The sequence below is a fragment of the Protobothrops mucrosquamatus genome, unplaced genomic scaffold (genome assembly GCF_001527695.2).
Source record: "Protobothrops mucrosquamatus isolate PMUCROS unplaced genomic scaffold, P.Mucros_1.0 scaffold553, whole genome shotgun sequence".
NCBI classification, from domain to species: Eukaryota; Metazoa; Chordata; class Lepidosauria; order Squamata; family Viperidae; genus Protobothrops; species Protobothrops mucrosquamatus.
Genome location: NW_015386856.1, coordinates 87,100 through 113,885, shown reverse-complemented (window position 1 = coordinate 113,885; position 26,786 = coordinate 87,100). Strand labels below are relative to the sequence as shown.

The 26,786-nt window shown below is 57.9% G+C and overlaps 2 protein-coding genes across 2 annotated transcripts in view; one reads left to right on the top strand and one right to left on the bottom strand.

Annotated features, from left to right (window-relative positions):
* The window catches only part of SCRIB (scribble planar cell polarity protein), a 27,856-nt gene extending 21,092 nt beyond the window's left edge, over positions 1-6,764 (top strand). Inside the window, exons 28-39 of the mRNA XM_015817110.1 lie at positions 1,031-1,087; positions 1,602-1,727; positions 1,927-2,037; positions 2,124-2,174; positions 2,262-2,427; positions 2,931-3,117; positions 3,642-3,830; positions 3,926-4,065; positions 4,164-4,201; positions 4,638-4,712; positions 6,245-6,299; positions 6,628-6,764. Of these exons, the coding sequence (XP_015672596.1) occupies positions 1,031-1,087; positions 1,602-1,727; positions 1,927-2,037; positions 2,124-2,174; positions 2,262-2,427; positions 2,931-3,117; positions 3,642-3,830; positions 3,926-4,065; positions 4,164-4,201; positions 4,638-4,712; positions 6,245-6,299; positions 6,628-6,764 (1,332 nt within the window). The remainder of the gene's footprint in view (positions 1-1,030; positions 1,088-1,601; positions 1,728-1,926; positions 2,038-2,123; positions 2,175-2,261; positions 2,428-2,930; positions 3,118-3,641; positions 3,831-3,925; positions 4,066-4,163; positions 4,202-4,637; positions 4,713-6,244; positions 6,300-6,627) is intronic.
* A 3,064-nt stretch (positions 6,765-9,828) lies between these two features.
* On the bottom strand, positions 9,829-26,386 carry IQANK1 (IQ motif and ankyrin repeat containing 1). The gene is made up of 15 exons (XM_029284375.1): positions 26,290-26,386; positions 24,992-25,072; positions 22,158-22,291; positions 21,328-21,492; positions 20,187-20,378; positions 18,825-18,950; positions 14,789-14,928; positions 14,592-14,681; positions 13,210-13,264; positions 12,940-13,032; positions 12,351-12,459; positions 11,834-11,930; positions 11,591-11,725; positions 11,227-11,355; positions 9,829-10,003 (listed from the first exon to the last, which is right to left on the bottom strand). The coding sequence occupies exons 1-15, from the start codon at positions 26,384-26,386 to the stop codon at positions 9,829-9,831; spliced, it is 1,818 nt and encodes a 605-aa protein (XP_029140208.1).
* Between the last annotated feature and the right edge of the window lie 400 nt (positions 26,387-26,786).

Sequence of the window (26,786 nt, the reverse complement as noted above, 5' to 3'; positions counted from 1 at the left end):
GCTGGTCATCCCCTCTTCCTTTCCTTCCCTCTTTCCCAGCCGTCTTTTCCATCCTGGGTCTGAAATAAGCTCATTCCATCCTGGTTGTTTGTGCTGGATTGAAAACCCCCGGTCAGTCGGCTTCTTTTCCTGGCTGCCTCAGGCGTCTCCTCCCCACCCCCCGGCTTCTTCTTCTTCTTCTTCTTCAGGGCCCATTCCCACAGCGCAGGGGGCTGGTCTTAGCGCTGCCCCCCGCCCCCCCGTGGCTGCCGCTGCCTCCCCCTGCCTCTGGGGCCCAAAGGGGGGGCCGCCTGGCGCTGGCCCTCCGTGCCCCGAGTGAGAACTCTGGGCGGATCTGGGTCAACGGGGATCTTTCTTTTGCCCCGATCAGCAGCCTCCGAGAGGGCAGGGTGAGCCAGTGTTACTACGCTCATCGACTAGGTTCAGCCCCCACCTGGGCGCCAGGAAATAATCCAGCCTTGAGCAAGTGCCCTGTGGACAGGATGGGACAGGACGGGCGGGCCAATGGTTGCCACGTGTCCATCCAATTAAATTTACTTACTTATGCTTGATTGTTCAATTTGCATGACTGTCTATCTCTCCAGATAACTTTGGGCAGTGAATAACATTTTAAAAATAAATCAATTTCAGCAGTACAGAAATTAAAATACAAAGCAGCTGAGAAAAAGCACCCATTGTAATTGCTAGATTAAGCAGGGAATGGCTGCCTGCACACACTCGGGGCCTTTAAGGATGCACGAAAAACCAGCCCGGGGTGGTGGGGTGGTGGGGAGGACCGTTGTCTGGGGCAGAAAAGGCCCCCACCTTCTTGGCGTCCCTTAGCTGAGGAGATTGAGAGCATGCTCTTCTCCCTGCCTGATGGGATCTGAAAGTGGCTTTGCGTAGTGAGAAGGGCAGTGTATAATTTTAATAAGCAAATAAATAAAAATTCTTGGATGTTTGCATGGAGAACGTGCAGCCGGGACTTCCCTTGGCAAAGGGTTCAGGGAGCTGTGCCCACCCTGATGGCCGCCTCCTCCCTCTCTTGCAGGGTCTGGCAGTGGGGGAAGCCGAGTCCGGCCGGCAAGAGCCTCCCAGCAGCCAACAGGTAGGGAGGCTCTGGGGAGAGGCCCAGTCTGTGCCGGCTGCTCCTGCAGCCGGTCAGTCTCTCTCTCTCTCTCTCTCTCTCTGCTTCTTTCTCTGGCCTGGTCATTCTCTAGTGCTCGGCCCCGTCCCGGCCTTTCTGCCTGGTGGGCAAAGAGACACGTTTTGTAAGTGCCCTTCAGTTGGTGCCCTCTGCCTCTCCCCCAGCTTCTCTGTCCTGCTTGGGGGGGGGAGGCAGCCCCCCTCCTTTACGACCTCAGGTGGTCAAGGTGCAACACCGGGGGGGGGGGGGAAGGGGCCTCCCAGACAGAGCCTGAGCAGCCAGTCTGGGGGGTGAGCCCTGAAATCTGGAGGCCGGAAGGGCTGTTGGATGGAGGCCCGTCCGTTTCCTGGATCGGCTCGCGGTGCTCCCCTGCGGTGCTCCCCCTGCCTCTGCCTCCGCTTGGCCTGAGCTGCTCCCGGCCGTGGCCTGCTCCAGGCAGCTCTTTGACCCGCTCCTCTCTCTGGTGTGCATGCAGACCAAGCCCGGGAGAATTCAGCCAGTCTCTCGCCTGCGCCTGACCTCAGCCCCGAGCCCCGCGGAGGGCCCAGACAATCCCAGCCCTTTCCAGCAGCCTGAGCTGACCTCTGGCCCCAATGGTCTGGTGAGTCCCCGGGAGACGCCCCCCTCCTTGCCCTGCCTGCCTTCCCCCCTGCTGTCTCAGAGGCCCCCGTCCACCGGGAGAGGCAGGGCGCAGGGACCGCGGGAGTGCCAGCAGAGCCCGGGCAGTCTCTGGCGGAGGCTCCCCGAGCCTTGGTGCCCCCCACGGCCAGTCAGTTGCCTCCCTCTGACTCTCCCCACAGCCTTGGCAGTCCAGACCCCTCTCGCCGAGGGAGGACCTCCCTGTCAGTGCCAAGCAGGCCTACAGGGCCTTGGCCGCCCTCCCGGGATTGCAGCTGCCCTTGGAGCTGGAGGTGAGGTGGGCTGGGCCTGGGGGGGGTCTGTGGCCCTGGCCTGTGCCGTGCTCACACCGTGTCCTGCCCCTTCCCTCCCCCCCCAGGAGCTGCCGGGACAGAGGAGCCTTGAGCAGGCACTGCCCATCTCTTCCGAGGTAAGGCGCACAGGCAGTGGGAGCGGCGTCAGGGCAGGGCGCCTGAGCCCAGCTGACCCCACGCGTCCTCGTGCCCCTGCCCCACAGACCCCGTGGCCGGGCGGCCCGCACAGCCCGGAGCAGCGGACCTTCCGCGAGAGACAGAAGTACTTTGAGCTGGAGCTGAAGCAGCAGCCACCGCCTGCCGAGAAGCCCCTGAAGCGAGTCTCCCTGGTCGGGGAGGAAGACCTGAAGAAAATGAAGGAGGAGGAAGGTGGGGCCTGTGGGCGGGGGGGGCAGGGGTGGAGTCCTTCTGGCCGAGGTGAGCCCCTCCCTTGCCCACTCCTTCGGGCTGAGGGGCTGCGCGCCAACTGCTTCCATGCCCATCTGGCTGTTTTTTCCCACCCACCCCCCGGAGTCCCTGGGGGAAAGCAGGTCTCGGTTGCTGACCTCACTGGACCAGCAGCGGGGGGGGGCACTGATCTGGGGCTGGGCTCGGGGCTGGCCTCTGCAGCCGGCCTTTTGGGAGCTGCTCTGGAGGGGCAGGCAGAGGACAAGCCCAGCGGCCCCCGTTTCATCTGGGGTGCTTCTCCCTTGCGATTGTGTGGTGTGTTCATTCGGCTGCCCTCTCAAGTCCCTTCCTGCACATGTGGCAGCCTCAGTCCCTGTCCCGTCCAGCTGCTTGTTGGGTAACATTCAGGGGACCTCCTATTCCAAGGAGGAGGCTGTGAGGAGGGGGGTCCCTATTTTGACACCCCCCCATCTCTTTCTCAGCAGCTCGGAAACTCCAACAGAAGCGAGCCCAGTTGCTGGAGGAGGAGGAGGAGGAGGAGGAAGATGAGGAGGGGGAGGTGGCACACGGCCAGCGCCCCCCAGGCATGGGCGGCCCCTCCAGCATCTTCATCGAAGGCGTTGAGTACAGAGTCGAGAAGCAGAACGGGAACAATCTCTCCCCCACCGCTTGGTGAGCTCCCTTCCCAGCCGTTGCCTCCGAGGCGTGAGGTGCCAGCCCTACAGGGTGGGTCTGGCCCAGAGGTGACCCCCGCAGCAGGGCCGGGCCTCTCTCTTGCCAAGACAGCCCTCCCCCTTTCCCTCTGGGGCCGGGTGGGAGGGGCGCCACCCTTCTTCCAGACTGCCCTGGCAGGGAGAGCCGCGGTACCGGCCCCGAGAGGTCTGCCCGGCCCAGTGCTGGCTCCTGGGGTCCGTCCCCCTTCCCTGCCTCTTTCTGGGGTAGGGGGCATCCTGGAAACCTTTTCTGGGCTTGTGGTGCCATTGGGGTGTTGTCCAGAAGACCTCTGGGAGGACCCTGCCTGTGGCCAGCCCTCCTTTGCGCCTTCCAGGCTCCTGGACCCCAACACACCCAACGGCCCCCGAGGAGGAGGAGGAGGAGGAGGGCTCAGCCCTGCCTCCTCCGGTTGAGCAAGCAGGTGGGAGGGAAGGAGGGAGCGGAGGAGGTTTGCGGGCTGAGCCTCAGCCTCCCTCTGACAGGATGAGTCCCGTCTGCGCCAGAGGGGGGGAGCCGGGGGTGCCGGTCCGGACAGCCAAAGCCGAACGGCGGCACCAGGAGCGCCTGCGGGTGCAGAGCCCGGAGCTGCTGGCCGCCCCGGAGAAGGAGCTCTCCCCGGCGGAGCGCCGAGCCCTGGAAGCGGAGAAGCGGGCCATGTGGCGAGCAGCACGGTAGGTGTTGGGGGGGGAAGCAACTGGAGTGCCCCGGGGGGGGCTTCCCGGGCAGGACCCACAGCACCCCCGACGGCTCTTTTTCCCTGCGGCAGAATGAAGTCCCTGGAGCAGGATGCCCTCAAGGCCCAGATGGTGATTGCCAGGTCCAGGGAGAACAAGAAGCGGGGCACGCTGGAGCAGCTGGCAGAGTCGCCGTCCCCGGCCCCCACGCCCTCCCCCACGCCCTTGGAGGGTGCGTCTTCTCTTTTGACGGACGTTGGCACTGCGGGGGGGAGGGGGGAGGTGGCGGCAATTGTCTCTGAAGCTCCTCTGCCCGACCCTCTTTTGCAGACGGCGCTTCCCGGGTCGCAGTTACGCCAGGCCGGCTGGTAGGAGACGCCTGCGCAGCAGAGAGGCTGCTCCTGGGAGGGGTGCCAGGCACTGCGTGGCACGGGCACTCTGGGGGCCCCGTCCGGAAAGGACTCCTGGCCTTTAGCTCTCCTGCGCTACAGCCTGCCCTGCTGGCCCCCCGCCCCCCCCGCCCCCCCCAGCCCAGGAAATCCGTTCTGCAGCCAGGCGGCGGTGGCTTCCTTCGCCCCCTGCCAGGAGGGCACCTGGGACAGGAGAAAGGCGCTCTGGGGTCTGGGGGGGGCTCCCAGGGGCCCAGCCCCAAGGCAGCTAGAGGAGCCCCTCTCTCCTCTCCCTGGAGCAAGTGAGGCATAACCTGCCTCCCCGGGCACTGGTCACTCTTGTTTTCTCTCTCTCTCTCTCTGTCTCTGCTTCCCTCTGCCCCCCTCTGCCCCCCCCCCCTGCTGGCCCTTCCAGTCTCTGCCTGAAAAGAGGTTCCTCTACAGGGAATTTGCGGCCATTCCTTCTTCCAAACCTGTATATGACCTCCAGGTACAATTTCCACGGAGCGGGACGTGGTCAGGAAGCTCCCCCCTGCCCAGTGGGGGCGCCGAAGCCCTCCTTGGCTTCTCAGGCCACCCACCTGGGGCCTCTGGGGTGCTTGGCAGCAGGGGGTGCTCCCTCTCTGCAGCTGGAGGTTTGAGCCCCCCCCAAAATGTAGCCCAGAGCCCAGAGAGGCCCTTTTCCCTCTGCACGTTTATTAAGGGCCCCCCCTCCCCCTGTGTCAAAAGACCCCAGGGTTTAAGGAGGCGCTTTGGTCTGCCCATCGCCCTGGGGCTGCCCCCCCCCGCTCTCCCCAGGCCAGGTGGCCCTTGACCCCTCTCCCCGACCATTTCCTTCCCGGCCTTTTCTCCCAGGGGAGGAGCTTGGCTGCACCCCCTCCCCTGCCTTTCTCCCACCTCCCTGGCTCTTCCTAAGGGGGTGAATGGGGCTGGACAGGGCCCCCTGGGCGCAGGGCCCCCGGGGGGGATAGTCCAGCAAGGCCCCCTTCTTCCCTCGGGGTCCCTGCACAGACCGTGAGCTCCGTTCAGCTCCAAGGCCTGTGGGTGAGCCCCCCCCCAGGGTGCAAGTAGGTGGGCTCTAGACTGGGGCTCACTGGCCCTCCAAGGAAGTCAGCTCCTCTGGGGGGGGGGAAGTGGGGGGGGAGGCGGGAGGCAGAGCTGCTGAAATCCCCTGGGCTGGGTCCAGGTTTCCTCCCCGCCTCCTCCTGAGGGGGCAGATTCAGCCAGGCCAGCCAAGAGCAGAGAGGGGAGCCTGGTGCAGGTGTGGGGGCAGCAGGAGAGAGAGAGAGAGAGACTTTGAGTCAGCATTGACTCCTGGCTGCTACCTGGGCCAGTCCTGCCACTTTCTCTCGGCAGCCCCTAAGGAAGTGGCCGTCCCCCAGCTGGCTTGGAGCCCCGGGCAGGACTCGAACTCAGCTCCTTACCCACTGCACTAGACAGGCCCCACTCTGACCCCCCCCAACAGATGCCGAATGGAGCGCCAGTGATGCCGGCCCCTTTCCTCCCTGCTGATTCGAGGGGGGGCTGGATGGCACGCGGGCCCTGGATGGGAGGAAGTGCCCCAAGTTGTGGGTGGGCTGAGTAAGGCTCCTCAGGAGGAGGAGGAGGAGGAGGGCTGGGGGGGGGGCACGGCTGCTTCCTGAGAGCGTGGAAGGAGCTCCGTTTCCTTTCCTCCTGCCGGCCCTTTCCGTTCTTTTTCCTTTCTCTCTCTCTCTCTCTCTCCCCCCTTTCTCTCCTCCGTGCCACTCAGCCGAGCCCCATGATGGCAGGTGGCGGTTGGGGGGGAGACACGCGTATCGTGGTCTGGCCAGGGCTTCTCGGCCCTCGGGTGCAGGACCCTAACCTGAGTCTCCAGCAGCCTCTTTAAAAGAGCCCCCCCGACCCTCGTCCCACCCCTCCATCCCTGCGGCCAGCACGCGCCTTCCCCTGATTCCTGCTCTTTCCTCCTTGAGTGCCCCCTTCTCTGGCCGCCCCCAGCAAGGGGGAGGCAGGCGGGGGCCTCACCCTCCTCTGTTCTTGCAGACTCCGGATGGGCGAGAGTCCTGCAAGCGCTTTGGCAGCCTCGACAGCAGCTCAGGTGGGTGGATGGGCGGCCTCTCTGCAGCCCACGACCGCTTTGTCTCTCAGAGCAAGAAGGGGGGACGCGTGGCTGGGCCGTTGCGCAAGGGGATAGGACCACCACACCCCAGGCCATGCTCAGCCAGCTTCCCGACGTCAGGTCTGGCGGCTCAGCCCCCCCCCCCTGCTGTTCCCCCTCCTCCTCAGCCTGCAGGTCCTGGTCCCGGCGAGAGGGGGGGGCTCCTGCAGGGTCCTCCTGCCTTTCGCGCTCCGCCTGTGGAGAGAGGACCACGTTCCCAGAAGGTGCCTGGCTGAAGAGCAGGTTGACTTCTCTTTCCTCCCCTCAGGGCGCCAGGAGCACGGTGGGACCCCGGAGCCCTTGATGACCCACGGCCCCTCTGCGGGCCAGGAGCTGGGGCTGTTTGGTGACGAGCGCAACCTCCAGCAGGCCCAACACAGCTTAGAAGCCGCGGTCCCGACATAACACGCCAGTCCTTGGAGACTGTACGGACACAGCCAGGCCAAGGGGATGATGGAGTGGGGTGTGAGGCCGCTGGCCCCCTTGATGGACCGTGGGGCTGTGGACCTGCTTGCAATGCACTGGGGCAGGTTGTGACAAATCGGAGGTGGAGCATTGGGGGTGAGGGGAACCGATGGGATGTGGGGTCTGTAAATAGCGGGTGGGTGGAGGACGGCCACGAAACTGTTTCCATTTGGCATCAGCCGTGGTCGCCACAGACCTGCCGGGCGTGGCCAACCAGCGGTGGGGCCCCCGTGCCTATCCCCCACCTTCCCTTGGGGCCCCAGCAGCACCTGCTGGTGAGGTGGGGCAACGTTTGGGCGCTGCCCTGCCAGGCAGAGTAGAGAAGGGTGAAGCCGAGTGGGGCGGGCTAGTGGCATTAGGCGTGGCAAAGCAGAGCTTGGGGGTTGGAATAATGGGGGGGATGGGGGGCTTCCAAGGGAGTCCCAGGATTGCGACTGTGGCCCCCACCAGCCCAGTCAGTGGTTCGCGGCCTGGCTGGTGGAGCTGCGGGGGCCATCTGGGAAGGGGGGGCAAGGGGCAATGCTGGCGCCCACCGGGGAGGCTGCCAGGCGCCCACAGGCCATCTCTCTAGGGAGGCTCGTTTTAACAGGACTGCCCACGCTCGGTTTTGGGAAGGTAGCGAGGGGGGGGCGCTGTGTCTTTTTCTCCAGCTACGAAGGCGGCTTCTCCTCCGAGGTCCCCCGTTAGAGCTTCTTGTTTTTAAACTAATTTTAGCATTTGCTTTTAATGAGCAGCTGGGGAGTGATCAGGCAGGGTTTCTGTGGCTAACTAACTTATAGGTGCTGGGCTGTGATCCATCTCTCCTCCCCCCCCCCCCGGGGGGGAGATCAAGACTGTAACTAGTGACATTTGTACAACCAAAGAAGTCTATTTTGTGGTTCAATGACAATAAAGTTTACTTTACCTTTTAGAGCCCTGGATCCTTCCTTGACCTAGCCGGCCCCCAGGGCTGCTCTCCCTCCCTCCCTCCCTCTGCAAGATTAGCAGCATCCCCCTCCCCAAATGAGGCCAACTGGAGGGGGACTGCCTTCCAGGAGGGATGGTGAAGAGCATCTGGGCTGCTTTAAGGTAACCCCCAAAAGGAATGAGACCCAAAGCAGTGGAGGGGTAGCCAGGGGGCAGAAACGCTGTGGGAGGGGGCTTAAGGGCCCGGTGTGGGCAGATGTAGAACAGGTGAGGAGGGCTTGTCATTGATCCCTCTGTGGGCGGAGACCCTGACGGAGGGGGGACCCCTCCCCCGCTTCCGCTTCCTCCCCTGTGGGCCTCTGGGAGGAGCACCTGGAGTGACTCCGTCCTCTTTGCTCTTGGCCTGCCCTTCTTCCTCAGAGCATCACGTGGGGCAGGAATGCTGGCCAGTACTGACCGCTTCCTCCCGTCCCAGCCAGCCGAAAGGCCACGTCGGGCTAGTGGTTAAGGCACCAGGCTAGAAAGCAGGAGACGACGGTGAGTTCTAATCCCAGCTTAGCCATAAAGACTGACCGGCTGACCTTGGGCCAGTCCCTCTCTCTTGGCCCACCCCACAGGGTTGTTGTTGTGGGGAAAAGAGGAGGGGGCTGTTAGATGTGTTCCTTGGGTTATTTGTAAAAAACATTAAAGGCAGGATACAAATAAGTTAAAAAATCAATAAAATAAGGCCTCGGGAGACTTGCAGCAGGATCCAAAGGAAACCGCTCCAGAGACCTGCCCGTCCCGTGGCGTATCTCACAGCCTGGTCCTCTGGGACTTCCCTCCAGGTACTAAGAACCTTAATATTTTTCCCGTCGGTCCTCCAAGCTAAGCCTAGCAAGTGGCCCTGTCTCTGTTTGGAAGATACAATTTCCAGTCCTGCCATCCCCCTTAAGCTGCTTCTCTTCCGGGCCTCCTGCAGGGGAGGGTGGCCTGGCCACTTCCTGGGGTTCGGACGCAGCCCCAAAGGACGAGCCTCGTTACTGGTGCCCGGTTGGCCATCAGTGCTGCTTATTTGGAAGTTCCCAAGACAGATACCGGCTGTCCCGCAGCTGCGCATAAGCACGTGTGTGTGCGCACACCGTGGTGTCCGTCTCTCTGACCTGAGAAATGGTTGTGACTGTTTTGCCTCTGGGGGGGGTTAGCCGGCTTGAGGGGTTTTCTGTCATCTGCACATGGATGGGCGAGGTGGTCATTCTGGCTGCCCCTTCAGCCCCGGGTCCTTAAGGAGAAGGCGGAGGAGGGGCCGGGCGCTTACTGGCACAGGCTCCTGTCCTTTCGGCCGGTGGAAACTGAAGTCTGCGGTTACTTGGTAAAATGTGTGACGGACCTTTTTTCTTTCCCTTGGCTTCAGCCAGACACTGGGGGGGGGCTTCCTCTCCCCCACCCCCATCCCGTCATATGCATTCTAGCCTTGCCCAGAGCCACGTTCCACATTTTCCCCCCCCTTAGTCTGTCCCAAGGACGAGGGCTAAATTAGGCCACCTGTTGCCTTACCAAGTTTTATCAAATTGGGCCACCGGCTTAAGCCGTGATAGGCTTCTCTTTGGCCATCCCATTGGACCCAAAGACAGGAGTCGTCCTTTGTTAAGGGGCCCGGAATGGAATGACTCGGATAAGGGGAGCGGCAGGCGGGCAGAGGCCTGGAGAAGCTGCCATCATCCAGGCATGGGGTGGCACAGGGACCTTCCTGGAGGGGAACTTGCAGAAGTGGGGGGCTGAGGAGAAAAGCTCAGAAGAGGCCATCTTGAGACTTTCCAAAGGAACAATTCTTTATTGGTGCTCACGGCTTCTTTGTGGTCTGCCAAGGTAACAGGAAGGCCGTCTGGGCTCCTCCCTCCCAGTCAGCGCACGGGGCTGGCAGGAGCCACTTGGGGAAGGGGGGTGGTCTTCTGAAGCCCGGCTTTCTGAAAAAGAGCCGAGGGTAGTCGGGAAGCCTCATCGGCTGCTGGGCACTGCCCATCCAGCCACCCTCCTGCCTGCCTCCCTGCTGTGGGTCACTGCAAGATAAGCACGCACCCCTCAGGGTGCTGTTGAACTGGGCACTGCCAGGCTGTGCCTACCGCCTGGCCCCGGACAGGAGGACTTGGATGGGGAGGAGGGTCTGCAGCAGGTCTTCAGGGGGGTGGTGGCGCTTGGTGACCACAAAGAGCCTGAACTTCTCGATCCGAGCAACTTGAAACTCAGTCTCTGCATATTCTGGTCCATCTGTTGGCCTCAGTAGGGAGCGATATCTGCCCAAGACGGAGGAGAAGGGATCCAACGGCCCGGCCATTCTGGGCAGAGTGGGGCCACCGGCTGAGAACAAGACGGTGCCCAGGGGAGGGCCTGGCTAGCAACTCGCGTTGCCCTCTCAGGTGGGCAATGCCCCGTTCTGCAGGTGGGGGTGAGGCAGAGCAATCAAACAGCCCCTCCCTTGGGACCACCTGTCTTTCCGAGTGTGGCTGTGGGTGAGGATGGCAGAACGCAAGCGGGGTGCTCTCCTTCATCCATTGGGGTGGCGAGGGGTCAGCCTGTCGGCCAAAGCCTCAAGGGATGCGGTGGGACGCTGGGGGCAGAGGAACTCCAAGGCTGGTGGGACGCTAACCCTCCCACCTCTCTGCCAGGGAGTTGGGGTTAGGGGTCCAGAAGTGCCTCGTGCGAACCCAGCTGGGGGGTGGGGGAGGAGTCACAGCAGTACAGAGCTGGGAAGATTCCAAAGAAAGGAAAGCTATTGGGGGGGGAGATCGAAAAGATCCCCCAGGAGAAAAGCACTTGCAGCTGACCTGCATGGGAGAGCCCTCTGCTCACAACAACGCTTTAAACAGGGAAGACCTGGGGCTGCCTTCTTACAACACACTAAGCTGGGTTAGAGCTGACCTTGGTTCGAATTTTCTGTTCCGTACCATGTAATGCCAACTCAGCCCAGCTGGTTCCCCTGTGACGTAAATCCAGTAAGTGGTCTGATTCTTTGGTTAATCCTTAAGACACTTATCTGCTGCTGACTGGGTTGTATGAATGCAGCCACCACGGAGCCCCTCCCTGGGCTTACTGGGCCAAATGGTTTTACTTGAAGTGTGATCGGTGGGGATGGTTGGATTTGTCTCTGACGCTCTTCCGAGGGCCACGGGCTCCCTTTTTGGAAATGGCCAGATCCACACAGCCCACAGGAATTGCATCTCGGCCTCTCTCAGGACAGCCTCAGCTCCTATCGGGGCCAGGAAGCCTCAGACCAGCGTCCACCGATGGAGACCCAGGAAACGGCCATGGCGGCCACGGCGGCGGCTGGGAGGACCCTGCGCCTCATCCCAGAACCTCAAGGTCTGTTTTCTGTATCCCATGGCTGGCGCGTGGCCCTGCTGCCTTTCCTTCAGATGACCTCCAGCCGCCCCATTCTTGGGTTCTCTGTGGGCACCCGAGAGGGCTCTGGCCCCTCAGAAGTTACCCTCGGCTGCTGGCGCATCGTTAAAGGGCTCACCTTTCATTCCCAAGGATTTTCTTGCTCAGCAGTGCCTGAGTGAGGCCTGTCTCTAGCCGTTCCAACTGCTTTTTCACCGTGTCAAACATGTCCAGTTCCATCATATCAAAGACCAGGGGCTTTCCATAGCTGGCCATGGGTGGAACAGAGCCCGGGGGGTGGAGGAGAGAAAGCGAGGGGGAGAGAGTTGTTCCCCCGTGGACGTCACCAGCCGGGAGGCCCCTGTGGTGCTCCTCGCCAGAACCCGGCTTCCCCTGCCCACCTGCGTCATTGTTTCTGGCACACCTGCCGCCCCTCCCACACCGCACCTGAATCGGTGCTCCTTTAGAGGGAAGGGGCCTCCTCCTCTCTGGCCGAGCCCTACCGGAGAGACCCCAGCAAGGCCAGGCGAATGGCTTCCACGGCCATGTCGGCAGGATTGGCAGTGTTCAGATAGTTGGTGTCACGGTAGCGCAGGAAAATGGCTGCCTGCCCAGAGGGGTCGATGACCAGGGGCCAGCTGTCCGGAGAGAAGGAGAGAGCTCGGGGCTGGGGCCAACCATCTCCCGCTGGAGCCCAGGCGGCTTCCTGGGGAGGGCTGCTGGGGAGGGGCCCTCCCGCCACTCACCGCCCATCGGCCTGCATTTTCCCACCCACGTCTTTCATCAGCACATCGTCCAGCTCCTGCACAAAGCACGTGAGGCCCGGAATCTCGGAAGGCGAACCTGCCAAGGCAGAACAGACAGGTAAGGGGCTGACCGGCAGTTGCCTTCCACACCACGAGGAAAGCCCGGCAGCGCAGCAGCGCCCTCTTCCTCGGGGCCCGCTCCCCAGTGCCTGCTCGGGTTGCAAAAGCTGAGCGGCTGTCTTTGTGGTGTCCAGCCGCACCTGGCAGGATGCTGGATCCGCTTCCTCAAAGAGGCGTCTTCCTCCTCCTCTCCCTTCCCAACTGGGCCAGGGCAAGGACGAGCCCCTCTTTCTTGTTTGGGGCAAAGTCACTTGTGCTCAAAAAGGGTCCTGGCTTGGGGGCAGCAGGGAGCTCCTTAGGGGAAGGCAGGAGCTGAGCCCCCGGCCCAGGAGCCTCTCTGGAGGAGCCGGGCAGGATGGCCTCGCCCCTTGCAACCACCGTCTGCCTCCTCACTGACCCTCCTGCATTTGCTCTCGCAGCTTCAGGCGGGCCAGGGACAGCTTCTCCTCGGCCTCCTCAGCAGCCAGGCGCAGCTTCTCCACCAGCTCTTCCGCATCGGCTATGGCCTGTCCCAGGAAACACCCCTGGCTAGAAAGGCCGGGCCTGGCCCAAGGGAGCCTTCCCTTGCCTGGCGAAGGAGTGAAACGGGGGTGAGCCCTCTGCCTCACTCAGCTCCCCTGGCGCTGCCCAGGTAATATATTATTTGATGTCCAGGTGCCCTGCCCATGGTTGGCACTTAATTGTTAGCTACTTACAGCTGTCCCCAATTGCAGGCGTTCCCCCTCCCCCAAGAGAGAAATAGCCACAGCAATCCAGTACTTCCTCTGAATTCTTGAGGGGGCCTCCTTTCACAGCCCCTGCAGATGGGCCGGGTGGCACCTGGCCACCTGGCACCCCATCACCCAGCTCCTAGCTGGCCTACACTGCAGGGAGAATCTCACCGTGCCCTGGCAGAGAGCTCAGAGCACCACAGCCTGGCAATTGGCAGCACACAAGCATCCCTGAACGGCCCGTGGAGGGCACCCGGGAAGGGGAGCGGTGCTCACGTGCAGCGTCATCTCTGCGTTCCCCATCTGCTTCCGCTGGCACTTGTCGTGCTCCGTTATCCGTCGGTTGAGCTCTGCGTAGGCCTGCTGCAGCTGCAAAGAAGGGAGGCCGTGTGCCTGGGAAAGTTCAAGTGGACGGAGCCATCCCACTGGGGGTCACTGACAAGGCCACAGGGAGGCCAAAGCCCCCAGGCCAAGAACTACGTGCGGAGAGCTCCGGGGTGGCGGACCAGAGAGGCTCCCAGGGCCGGAGGCGGCACTGGACCTCACCTCCCTGCTGCATCTCTCGTGCTCCTTGGCCAGCTGCTCCACGGCTTCGGTGGTCCTGTGGGGACCAAGAGGCGTCAGGGGCCCCTTCGAGACGCTAGTGGGGAGCATGTTTCACACACACACACACACACACAGAGTCATCCTGCTTCTCCGAAGGGCCAGGTCCTTGGAGTGGGACTTTGTGACCCCTCCTGTCCTGAAGATCCAGGCTCCCTCAAGGCTTCTTTGAGTGACGCTGTCGCCTCCCCCCCCCTTATAAGAAAGAGGGTCTACACCGTCTCTGCGTTTACCTCCGTGCCATTTGGTATGTCCAAACACAGCAAAAGTTGTTCACAATAAAAGCAGCACAATAGATAAAACACTGCATTAAAACAATATAGAAATAGTTGATTAAAAAGAGAGGGAAGGGAAGAGAGCCCAAACGAGAGAAGGAGAAACAGAGAGTGGAGAGAGAGCAGTGATTCTTCTGCCATTTATCCTGAGCTGACGGAGTTTCCACAGACCCCTCTGAATGGCGCTTGGGGGCGGGGGAGGGGGAAGAGGGCGCTGGAGGAGACTCCAGGCTGCTGGGGCAATTGGCCTGTTCTCAGTGAGCAGCCAGGTCTCCGAGGGGGAAGCCATCCTGGGGCCAGGGAGCTTCAGGCTTGCCCAGCACAACTCAACTAACCAAGGAGAGATTGAACCTAGGAGAAACATCCTAACAGTGAGAACAATTAACCAGTGGAACAGCTGGCCTCCAGAAGTTGTGGGTGCTCCATCACTGGTAGTTTTTAAGAAGAGATTGGACAAACATTTGTCTAAAATGGTGTAGGGTTTCCTGCCTGGGTAGGGGGTTGGACTAGAAGACCTCCAAGGTCCCTTCCAACTCTGTCTAATGCGTGGTTGCCGTGCTTTGCGGGTGGGTGTAACGTTCCAAGGCCATCCCTCCCCAAGGAACCATCTCACAGGCCTGGCCCAGGAGAACGCTGTACCTCAGCATCCTTATACACACACCTCTTCTGAAGCTAGGAGCAGGGGGCGCTGTCACTCCTTGGCGAGAGACAGCCCTACACAATTCGCATCTGTAGTGTGCAGAGCGCAGTTCAACAGGTCCAATTTGAAGGAGGAAGAAGAGACGGGAGACCCTGCTTCATCAGGCCTTGGGGTGTGTGTGTGTGTCTGTGTCTGTGTCTGTGTGTGTAAGCGGAAAAAGACCGGCACAGAGGCTCTCGGGAGGGGCCAGGGCTAAAAACCCCTCCCAGCCACACTCACCTAAAGAACAGCTTCTTCAGGTCCTGAGGGATTTGGCCTGGGGGGCTTCCAGGACCTGATGCCCTTCCGTCATCCTTGCACTGCTTGGGCCCAAGAGTGGTCAGCCAGCTTGCAGCACCACCACCCCCCACTGCTCCACCAGGCCAACTGCAGAGCAATTCTGGAGGGACACCTGGGCTTTGCGGGCAGCAGCTGTGGCGATGGCCATGGGAGACACAGACCTGCTCCATGAGGGCAGCAAGGTCATCCCCGAAGAGCCCCCAGATGCCGGTCCCTCACAAGCGCTGCAGTGGGGGGAGGGGGACGGAGAGGGGAGGAAGGGACTCACTGGCGCATTTCAGCTTCCTTGTGCCTCTGCTTCTGCTGGACTCTCCGCTGCTGTTCAGCCTCCATCTTTTGAAGCATGGTGTCCGTCAGAGTGATGTCCCAGGCATTCAGGATGGCCACCACACTGTCCAGAGAAGCAATCTTGAGAGGAATAGCAGAAGGCCATGGCCTGAGATGCTCACCAGCAAGAATAGTATTCTTGACTACTAAGGACGACCAGGGCCATTCCCTCTGGGGAGCAGAGGGCCTTTGCTATGCCCAAGGCTTGGCACTGTCAAGCAGAGCCTCCGGGGAGCCTCCCATCCACACACCCAGCCACTCGCCCATCTGGGGTGCATACAGTCCAGGTCCTTGGCCCATTGAAAGCCTCCCCCCCTGCCTTGGGGACTTCCATCTGCCTTCTCTGAGCCTGGAGTCAAGGGTTAGGGTCAGGGGTTCATAGCCACTATGGGAAACGGGGACCTGGTCCAACTGACCAGACCTGGACTCACTGCAGGAGTGAAGCTGACTGAATACAGGTGAGAGTCTTGGTTGGGACCTGCCTTGTGGCAGCAACAGTGACCAGGAAGACGTATTGGTCTGCTCTTATTGCATCTACGGACGGGCCGGCAGGTCCTAGGGCAGGGGTGTCAAACTCGCAATGTCACTTGACGTATGGTGACTTTTTTCCATTGCTGGCAATGGGCACAGTTTCAGCGGGCCGGCAGTTTGACACCCCTGTCCTAAGGAGTTGCTGAGGGGCTTAGACCCCTCTTCTTTTCTGCAGGAGTCTGAGCTGACCAGTCCTGAGGAAGTGGGCAGAATCCTTGTCTCCTCCACGAGTTTGGCCACCTGCGTACTGCACGCAGGGCCCTTCCTGGCTGGCCAGGTTTCCCTGGGAGGTGGCATGTGATTAGGACTCAGTTGTAGAACCAAGATGGCATTTGTTGCCCTGGTGGATGACTTTTGAAGGGCTCGTGTGTGTGCGTTTGTATGCGTGCGTGCGTGCGTGTGCGCGTGTGCGCGCGCGCTTGCTCTCCTGGATGTCTGGGCAGCTTTTGATACCATCAACCGGGTGATCCTCCGGGATCCTCCCGAGGGCTCAGGAGTGGGGGGGGCACCCTGCTTTGGAGCGGCTCTTCTCCTTCCTCCCTGACCAGATCCAGTCAGTGTTGTCCCTGGCCCCAGCCTGTCCCGTGGGGTGGGGGGTCTCAGGGTTCTGGTCTTTCCCTTCTCCTGCTGCTCATGAGGAAGCAGCCCTGCCCCTTCTCATCCTTCACACCTGGGGAAGGGTGATTTAACCAGACTCCTGAGGAAAGTGTGTCTGTTGGAAACACCCATTTGTTTTGATGCACACCTCCCCGGCTTTTGTAAACAGGGCCTTGTGAATCTTGGATCTTGTTTCTTAGCTGTGGACTTTGGACTTCATTTGTGGATATTGCACTTGGCTCTCTGACTTCGGACTCTTGGATCCTGCTTTGGTTTTTGGAACCCTGGACTTGTGTTGTGGACTTGGTACTTTGGGTGTGGTGACTTCCCTCACCGCCTCGTGGGTTGGCTAGGAACCGGGAACTGGGCGATTCGGACTGAGGGAAAGCCGAGGGCTGGGGCAGAGCTTCACCAGCACCCTTGGTGGGTCGTTTGGCACTGTGTTAAGTGTGCCATAACCTCTTCCTTGCCAGCGTGTCTTGGGTCGGAACACAAAGTGAGCCCAGCAAATGTAAGCGCAGGGGAGGGAGAGATGGTGCGACACTTGGCTCTGGATACGCGAGGCAGGCGGCACGGGTGCAGTTAAGCTGGCAGACCCATCTACAGCATTCAGTGAAAGTTTTAAGTTGGCCAAGGGGCGGGCAGGGGGGCTGTTGACAGCCGTGGCAGGCCTATCAAAATTGCACCTTGTAGCGTAAAAGGAGTGAATGGCAAAGAGCATGAATTATTAACAAAGAGAATGGAATGAATGAAAAACAACCGCCTGGAATGAAGAGATCGGGGAAAGACCAATAGATCTGGACGAAGGTTCAAAATCTCAGGGACCGGTTTGGACAAAACTCAACAGCACTTTTTCGTACGGCTGCTGATAAAAACAGGATCGCCAACATGATCACCAACGTCTGATAACGGATATGGCAGAAGAAGAAGAAGAAGGAGGAGGAGGAGGAGGAGGAGGAGGAGGAGGAGGAGGTGGTGACCAGATCACTGGAACCAGTGAAGGTAGGGCTGGAAGAATGGCGCTCGACCCTCTCTCCAAAGGCGTGAACTGGCAACGGGGTGCAAGTGCAAGGGGGAGCCCCCTCCTCTGAGGGGAGGAGAGCAGCGGTGCCTGAGACGCTCAGCAGTCCTGGAGGAACCAGGCAGGGGAGCTGTGGGGGGTCTGCTGCCTAACCCGAAGGGCTGAGTGGGGAGCAAGCAAAGAGGGAGCGGAGACCTGAGAATGAGGCAGAAATGAGGAAGTGAGCGGGGGCTCTTTTTCCACAGTGCCCCCCGCCCCATGTACAGGTAAGTCCTCCGATTACGGTGGCAATGGGGACCCTGAACTCTGTTGCTAAGTGATGTGCTCCTGAAGTGTGACAGCATGTGACCGCCTCACACAGCGAGGGCAATTGAGGCAGCCGTGCCAGTTGTTAAGTGATCGCAACTCCCAGCTTCCCATCAGCTTCGCCTCTCGGGAGCCTGAGGGAAACTTTGGCAATTGCGATTATTCTGAGGCTGTGATGGCCATAAATCTCCTCGTGGTCCCTTTAAAGAGGCACCGAATAAACAGTGCGACCCAAGGACCCACCTGTATAAAATTCCCTCCTCAGAGAGCTTGGTGGCCAGCATCATTTTGGCCCCAGGTAAAAAAAAACCTCCTTTCCCCCCCCCCCAGGCTTTTAAACTAGCTTTTAATTCATGTTGTTTTAGTTTTCGAATGAGCGCCTTGCTGTTACCTGGTTTGCAATAAATGTTAGATAGTATGGGGCAATGAAGCATATTATTATTATGTTAAATTTAATTTGATAAATTTATTTGTCTCCCATCTCATGGTCTGAGGCGATTCTGAGTGGCTACAGATTTGAAAATTAATATTTCAAAAATCATAACAATAGTATTTGACAGGGAATATAAAATTTGGTTTTTTAAATTTAATTTAAATATATATATAAGCTGTCGATGCAAGCAGTATGCAACAATAAAAAGAAGAAAAAAATCCAAGAAAGAAAGAAATTGAAACAAAAGAAGAAAATAAAAGGAGAATCATAAAAACCAACCCAAGCATGCAAAAAGCAACCTACGAGGCACCCTGAAGCCTGGGGGATAGCAGCAATGTGCTCTCCTATCGCGAAACAGACCGGGGCCTTCACAGGGGGGCTGGGGGGCCAAAGAAAAGGCCCCAGCAGACACAGCGCTTCAGAGGGGACCCAACATAAAGGACACGTCAGCGGAACAAATTACATAGCAAACACTAAATCTGATTACTTGGGGGAAGGTTTATTGGAGACGGGGAATTTGAGGATGGGTACATGCCAGCGGTGGGTGGCGTGCTGAGCGCTTCTGCCCACCTTGCTCTAGGTGTGATAGGAGGGACACGAAGACGTTGAGAGGTGGGCACCGCTACTCCTCCAGCAACCACCTTCAGTGCGGTGCTTCCTCCCTGAGGCCCCGGGGCCACTGGCAGAGCCTCAGGCCTCTAGGGGGGCCAGGAGGGTGGGAGGGGGCAGATCTCAACTCGGGTGGAGGGGGGCTAGATGTTCCAAAGGGCCAGGGCCACTGCAGAGAAGGGTCTTCTCCTGGAGCCCACCAGCCCAAACACCTTGGCTGATGGGACCCGCAGCAGCAGACCTCCTCTGCCGGCACGGGGGTGGGGCAGGCCTGTCCCATCGGGGTGAGATGGTCCCTCAAGTAACCCAGGCCCTGCTGGGCTTTAAAGGCGATCACCCACACTTTCCCTTTGCTTTGGCTTCCTACTTTTTATGCTTGGCATAAGGCTGCTTCCTTTGCAAGGAACAGCTAACGGGGCCTTTTCCTGCAAGGTAGCTTCAGTCAGCCACAGCTGAGGGGGAGGAGGGGGGCAGGCATACCTGCTCCGGTGTGTTGCCATCATCAGCATAGAGTCGAGGGTCAGCTCCGTGCTGGAGAAGCAGCTCCACTGCTGCCAAGTGTCCCCCAAAGGCTGCTCGGTACAAAGGAGTCCGGTTAAAGGCACCCTAAGAAGAAAGGAAGAAGAAAGGAAGAGAAAGAAAGGAAGGAAGAAAGGAAGAGAAAGAAAGAAAGAAAGAAAGAAAGAAAGAAAGAAAGAAAGAAAGAAAGAAAGAAAGAAAGAAAAAGAAAGAAAGAAAGAGAAGAAAAAAAGAAAGAGAAGAAAAAAAGAAAGAGAAAGAAAGAAGGAAGGAAGGAAGGAAGGAAGGAAGGAAGGAAGGAAGGAAGGAAGGAAGAGAAAGAAGGAAGGAAGAGAAAGGAAGGAAGGAAGGAAGGAAGATAAAGAGAAGGAAGGAAGGAAGGAAGAGAAAGAGAAGGAAGGAAGGAAGGAAGGGGTTGTGCCAGTCACATCACTTGTTAGGTGAACTGCACTGGGTGAGCGGAGGTAGTACCAAAGGGGGCATCCTGAGGCTATCTGGGAGTCAAGTCAGGTAGGATTTAAAGCCATCCTCTTGAGCTATGCCTGGGAAATCTCCATTGTCAAACAAAACTGTTGCCATGAAGCTGAAGCCCTCGCAACAGGTGGGCTATTAATGCATTTGCCCAAGCTCAGCATCTGGTCAGTCAGAATGCCTGGCTTGTCAGAGACTGTTTTGGGGAGAGGTTTCAGGCCAGGCTTCCTCCGAGAGAAGGCCGGAGTTCCTCCTGGGCCCACCCAAAGGCTCCCTTCCTTCCCGCTCGCTCCACGGGATAAATCAGAGGCTGGAAGTTGAGGACCGTAAGGAAGGCATGTAGGAATGCGTATCGAGGCCTGCTGTGGCTAGTTTGGTCATCTCTTCCCAGCATCATCCAGTTAGATTAGGCAGGATCTTACTTGGAGTAGTTTGTGTGTGTGTGCGTGTGTCTGTGTGCGCGCGCACATTAGAATCCAAAATGCAAGGACTGCCCAGGACCAGCCGCACAGCACAGATCTGCTTTGTTTGTGATGCCGCTTGTCCTGGTGGGACACCCCGGAGGCGCCAGGGAGGCTCTATTTATTTCGAGTAACCGCTGCCAGGGGCTCTGGGTCCTAATGGCTCCTGGCAGGCACAAACACCCCCAAGTTCACACCATCGTTCCTTACGTCTGATGTCCTCTCCTAAACCAGGCTCTTCCCAAAAGCAGCCTCCCCTCCCACCCCACCCCCACAGCCGAGGGCCCTCTCTGGCACTGAGGCCACAGAGCACCAGTGGAGACGGAGGCTTGACCCCCAGGGGGGCTGCACCCACACCACCCCGGGCATACCTCCCTCACCGTCTTCTCACCCTGCTGTTGGGATTGCCTCCGTTTTCTATCAGCATCCGGATGGCTTCGGGATGGCCCCCTCCAGAGGCCTCGGAGAGGGGGGTGTTGCCGTTGGCGTCCGTGCAGTCCACCATGTTGAGGAGATGCTGGAGCCGGACAACCTTCCCCTTCTCATCTATTCCCACACTGTTCTTGGTGTCCAGATCCGCCACCTTGAAAGAGCGAGTGGGTGGTTTGTCCAAGAAGAGAGGACTGACCACTCTGCATGAGGTAAGAGAAGGCGAGGCGAGTCTGGGGCCTGGTTGATGTGTGCTGCTCCCCATCTCCCACCCACCCCCTTCTAATCTTCTCGCTAGTGTTTATGGAAATGCCCCGTCATGAAACGGGTCCAAAGCTGTTGCGTTGGGAAGGCTCCCTCCCCACCTCCCTCCCCAAGGATGCCCAGGGCTCCCTGACGCTCCAGGCCAGCAGGGCAAGCCAGCCCCCTCCCACAGTGGCCGGGTGACAGCTGTCTTACGAAGGAAGCTCCACCTAGGAGGGATGAGGCTCAGAAGACGAGGCAAGCTTTTTCTTAATATTCAAAACAGTGTTCAGATTCCAAATATCCAAGTTAACGACCTCATTTGGCTGACAGAGACTGACATGGGACCTAACCATCCTGCGATTCCATAAAACTATAACTAGGCTTTGTCAGGAGTTCCACGTAAACCAGAATAGGTCTTCTACGCTAGAATATATGGTTAAGTCTGGAATTTTATAATGTGCAATTAGTAAGATATTGAAGATGCTTCAATCTCTGGTTGAGCGATTTGGGGAGAAGGCAGAAGATAGATTCCCTCCTCCCTCCAGCCCTCTCTCTGGCCAGGCCAAGCATCATTCCAGTTTATGCCCTGTGGCTCTGGCTGAGGAAAGCACCCCCCCACACACACACATGAATCCAGGGTTCTGCCTTGTAGTAACAGAATAACATTTGAATGCCCCTTTTGCGTTGTGAAAAAGGCCCATTGGGTACTTCAGAACGTCTCTCAGAGGCCCCTGGGACATATTCCAAGGCCACACAGCTTGAAAATGCAACAAAAACAGGCAAGGGGCATCTCCCCTTCCAACCTGGTGCCTGTTGGGGTGCAGAGCCGGAAAGAGGAACCGCAAGCTCATTTTTACCTCTTTCAGAACGGCCTTCATCTCCTCCACATCTCCTTCAAAAGCTGCCTCCAGCATCCGTTTTCTCCGCTGCTGCTCCTCTCTTTGCTGCTTCTTTTCTTCCTCTTCTTTCTTTCGCGCCCGCTCAGCTTCCTCCTGCTCTCTCTTCACTAGAGCGACAAAAGCCTGCAACATAGACAGCCCGGCAAAGAGAGACTCCTGGTGGTCCCTTCGGAGCCAGGATCCGGGGCTGCCAGCCAGGCCCAGACGGGAAGAGGGAGCGCTCTTCTCTTTGTTGACTGGACACACCCAGCTCCTGCAACCCTTCATCCTACGGTTTCGCCTCCAGCCCCTCAGTCCTCTTTGTTGCTCTTCCCTGCCCTCTTTCCAGAGTCTCAGCATCTTTTTTGTATCATGGCAGCCAGAACTGGATGCAAGATTCCAAGTCTGGTCTCACCAATGCGGCATAAAGCAGTGCTATCCCTTTTCGTGATTTCGATGCTATCCTTCTGTTGATGCAGCCTAGGACCACATTGAAGTTTTTTGGGGCAGCTGCAGTACACCACTGGCTCACACTTAAACGGTGATCTACTGGGATGCCTAGATCCCTCTTAACAGTTGCGCCTGCTGAGCCAAGTGCCGCCCATTCTATATCTGTGCATTTGGTTTTTCTTGCCTTAGTGTAAAACTTTACTTTTCTCACCACTGAATTGCATCTCGTTGGACAGAACCCAGGATTCAATACAATTAGCCATCCTAGCCCACAAGGGTGACTGGGGTTCAGCCATCTGCCTGCCAGCATTTGCACAGAACGGGCTCCCCTGCTTTGCCAGGGCCCTCCTGCCCCTCACCTCCTTTTGGAGGCGATCCATTAATTCTTCATACTCCCGTTGCTGCTTCAGTCTTCGCTTTCTCTCCCGGCAGGCCAGGATCCGACGGAAGGCACACTGCAACGTGAGCGCGGCTTCTGCCTCGTGACTCAGGCCTGGGGACAGAAAGGAGAGGCCCAGGGCATTAAGTGAGATTCCCAGGGCCCCGCTGATCCTCCTCTCTGCTACAAAAGACTGGGGAGGGGGGACTGACTTCAGGGAAAAACCAGCGTCAGCCAGCTTAAGTTCCAAAGAGCCCAGCAGAGGCTGAACTGGGCCCTCGAAAGTTTCAGAGGGTCTTCACTGGGGGATTTAGGGGCTCCTGAAAAAGCTCTCTTTAAGTTGCCCAAAGTCAAGCCCCCCATTTATGGCGTTCAGAGATCCACGTCCATGCGGTCTTAGCTGATGCTGGCTTGTGGGTCCTCCCTCGTCTCAAATACAGCCTGGCAAGGGGATGGCTTGGGCCTTGGCCAACTGGATCCAGGGTCATCTGGATGGATTCTGCCAGCTGGGACATAACATGTGGCCTCTGTATTGCTCTCTGTATTGCTCTGCGCCAGGTAAAGGGCATCAATGCTGGCCTTTTAGATGTCTTTTCTTTTTTTAAACCCTCTTTTCCAGCCAGTGATTTTCAGAAACATTGCCATGTTCAGGGCCTCTCCTCTGCACTCTTTCAGTTCCCCAGTAGCCTTCTTGTACTGTGGTGTCCAGAACTGGACACAGCATTCCCGAGCACGTCTGTCTATGGGAGGGATCTAGGTGTTCTGGAGGATGAGCCAGCTGTGTGCTGCAGCTGCCAAAAAGGCCAAGGCAGTCCTGGGCTGCATCAACAAAGGGACAGCATCAAGATTATGAGAAATAATAATGCCGCTTTATACTGCAGCAGTGAGGCCACAACTGGAATGCTGCATCCAGTCCTGGTTGCTGCAATAAAAAAAAGATGCTGAGGTCCTGGGGCTACGTTCAGCTGCCCCCCCCGGCTCGGGAAAACACCCAGGTTTTTAGGGCCTTGTGAAAGGCTAAGCGGGTTGGGGCCATTTTGATCGATCTCCAAATGGTGGACGTTCCACAGAACAGGGGCCACTCTGAAAGTGCTCATCTTCTGGTTCCCACCAGCTGTCACTCTTTGGCTGACGGGATCTGCAGCATGCCCACTCAGCTCAATCTAGATGGACGGGTAGAGACTCTTGGGGAAAGGGGATCCCTCAGGTGCCCCAGAGGGTGGGTTGGACCAGAAGACCCTCCTCCAACCCCACGGTTCCTTCAAACATCATGGCCTTGATAGGCATTGATAGGCATTGACGATGGGCCTTGATAGACTTGTCCTCCAGACCTTAGTTCAACCTCAAGCCATCTCCACTAGTGGCCTTCAGTGGGTCTCTCTTGTGGGAAAGACTTCCACAGATCCATTCTACGCTGCATGAAGAAGGGTCTTCTTCTTCTTCTTCATTGGATAACGCTTGTTTCTAGCCTTTGGGGAGAGGAACAAAAACTCTGTGGTCTCTCTTGACCACCTCTCACCCTAAAGGCTCTTAAGACAAGACCAAGGCAGCCCTTCCCCCTTCCTTCTCCGGGGCCAGATATGCTCTTCTACATCCATCCTCACTAGCTTCTCTGGAGCCGGCCACCCTCTATTTTCGGACTTCCTTTTTAAAATTGGGGTCACTGTGGCCACCCTCTACTTCTCTGGCATTCAGCAAAGTTTCAGGGATACTTTAATTGGTTGGTTGATTGATGGATTGATTGAGTGATTTGATTTGATTTATATAGCTGCCCAAAATTTACATAGCGGCTCACAGTTCAGAACATTATTTTTAAAACATTTTATTTATTTATTTAATTTATATGGGTCTAGAATCAGTGACTCTAGGCAGCTTACAAACAACAAAATACCCCATATAAAAAAAGTAAACACTAACCCCCACACACACTCCTGGTGACAACATGCAATCAAACAAGCCAATTGAGGGGCTCCATCCCACCACTTGGGGTTCCCCAGGCCCATTGGCAGAACCAGCCCTTGTGAGAAAATGTCAAAGTGGGGGCCAGTCTACTCTCCACGGGGAAGATATTCCAAAGTGGGGGAGCCACCAAGGAGAAGATCCTTCTTCTGGGTCCTCAGGAGGGGGGACCGGCCACACTCCCTGCCTCCCTGTTCTGGTGGGTTGGGCCTGGGGATGGAACTGGGAAGGGCTGGTCCTTCAGCTAACCTACTTGCAAGCCATGTAGGGTTTTAAAGGCGACAACCAGCACTTTGAATTGCATCTGGAAAAAAATCAGCAGCCAGTGCAGCTCCTGCAGGCCGGTGATATATTCTGGTGTCCGAAGGGAAGATGTTGTTCCACAGAGTAGGGGCCACTGCAGAAAAAGCGCCCCTTCTGGTCCCTGCCAGCCGATGTTCTTTGACTGACGGGATCTGCAGCAGATCCATTCTGTTTGACCAGGTTGGACAGGCAGAGATTTTTTGGGGGGGGGAAGGTGATCCCTCGGGTACCCCTGAGGTACCCAAGCCATGCAGGGCTTTATAGGAAGCCACCAGCACCTTGAATTACACCCAGAAACACACCAGTAACCACTGCAGCCCACGCAGGAGTGGTGTTACGTGTGCCGTGCATCTGGCACCGGTGACTGCCTGCGTGGCTGCCTTCTGGGGTCCCCATGTAGAGTGCGTTACAGTAGTCTAGTCTGGAGTTTACAAGGACGTGAGTTACTGTGAGATTTTTTTTATTTGGCAGGAGCTCGGCCATTTCCATTCCCATTTAAAGGCAGGGCAAGTGCCAGGGCAAGACCCCGTGCCCACCTACCTACCTACCTACCCGTGGGATGGCTGCTGGGAGACTCCTGGCGGTGGGAAGGGTCATCTGCTGGGGCTGCCTCTTCCCCGTCTGTTTGGGGGCCTGAAAAGGTCACAGGGAGAAAGTTCAAATGTAAACCAGACGCCACCCACAATCCTCAGAAGTCCCCATTTTCTAGACTAGGGTGACCTGAAGAGCTGAGCGAGGCCGGCTGCCAAGGCTCAGTCCAGGGGGACGGAAGCCCCCGCAAAGTCCCCGGGCGCCTCATAGCTTGGCCTCTGTGGAAGGCTTCTCCCGTCTCTCGCACCTCCCAAAACCCCCCTTTCTTCCTTGCTTTGCATGGCCACATTTTAAGAATCACAACAATACAAAGTCTGGTGAAAGAAAGGATATGCCCGGCGACTGGGCCGGCGATTCCTGGAAGGAAATTTCAAGGAAAAGAGGAAGAGGAGGGCAAGTACCACTTCCCATTTGTATTTGTTTGTTTTTTTGTTTAACTTCAGTGGTTACCCGGTTGCTAAATGGAACTTTAGGCTGCTAACAAAAATTAAATAAATAACATAAATAAAATAAAACCACACAAATAACAAAAATAGCAAAATAGTTTCTTTCACGATGGAAGGACAAGAGTTTGGTCTGGTCGGGAGGTGGCCAGCAAGAGCAGGTAGACCTTCACTTACGACGATTCAGTTAGTGACTGTTCGGAGTTACAATGGCGCTGAACAAAGTGATTCATGACTGTTTTTCACATTATGGCTCCAGCAGCATTCCCCCCCCCCGTGGTCACGTGATCAAAATTCAGACGCTTGGCAACTGAAGCGTATTTATGACGGTCGCAGTGTCCCGGGATCACGCGCTGTGCTGTGGCTCCCGGCTTGGAGCCGGCCTCCGGGCTGGATGAAGGAGAGCGGCCTTGTTGCCGAACTCCTTTTCAAAGCCCAGATACCCTCGGCTAATCCAGCTCGAAGCCCAGGCACCGAGACCCTCTCTCAGGGGTCAAGTGCCCTCCCCAACTAAGATGCCCGTTCAACTGCCGCCCGCCAGTTCCCCCAGCACAGAATCTCTCAACCTCACTGGAGCCGCTGGGCTGCTCCTGCCTTCACCCCAAATGAGCACAGGGGCAACTGACTCCCCCTCCCCCCCCCAAGATTCTGCTACCAACGCCTGGGCGAAAGTCACGCTTTCTTACCCCTACCCCCTTCTACTTTCCCCTCAGCCCCTTCTACAGCTCTTGGTCACCCCTTGCGGGCCTTCTGGCTGCCCCTTCTTTGGGGAGCCTGCCCAGAGCACCCCCTCCCCACGCCCTGCCCCTCTGCTACCTGGCTTCCCAGGGGCTGCTCCGGACGGCTTGGCTGGAAGCGTCGGCTTGGCTCCCTTTTTCACCAGGCTCCTCCCGGCGGCTTTCTTGGAAGTCATGCTCCTAAACTGGGGGGGGGGATAATAAAAGTGGGGAGGGGGCATGGTGAGGAGATGCCCAATTGAGAAAGCCATTGCCACCACGCATTCTGAGGTAGATGGTCATGTTATTCACCAATGCACCAGAGGGCAGGACAAGAAACAATGGTTGGAAACTGACCAAAGAGAGAAGCAACCTGGAATTGAGGAGAAAGTTCCTGACAGTGAGGACAATCAACCAGTGGAACAGCTGGCCTCCAGAAGCTGTGGGCGCTCCATCACTGGAGATTTTTAAGAAGAGGCTAGACAGTCACTTGTCTGAGATGGTATAGGTTCTCCTGCTTAAGCGGGGCTGGGGGGCTGGACTAGAAGACCTCAAAGGTCCCTTCCAGCTTTATTCTATTCTATTCTATTCTATTCT

What these genes read in the sequence shown, in the direction of transcription:
- IQANK1 (XM_029284375.1), bottom strand. Translation starts at nt 26,386, where the DNA reads ATGACTTCCAAGAAAGCCGCCGGGAGGAGCCTGGTGAAAAAGGGAGCC. An exon ending in GAGGCAATCCCAACAGCAGG is followed by an intron (nt 18,951 to 20,186) that starts GTGAGAAGACGG and finishes CTTTCTTCTTAG; the next exon opens with GGTGCCTTTAACCGGACTCC. An exon ending in GCCTTGCTGGGGTCTCTCCG is followed by an intron (nt 11,356 to 11,590) that starts GTAGGGCTCGGC and finishes ACCCATGGCCAG; the next exon opens with CTATGGAAAGCCCCTGGTCT.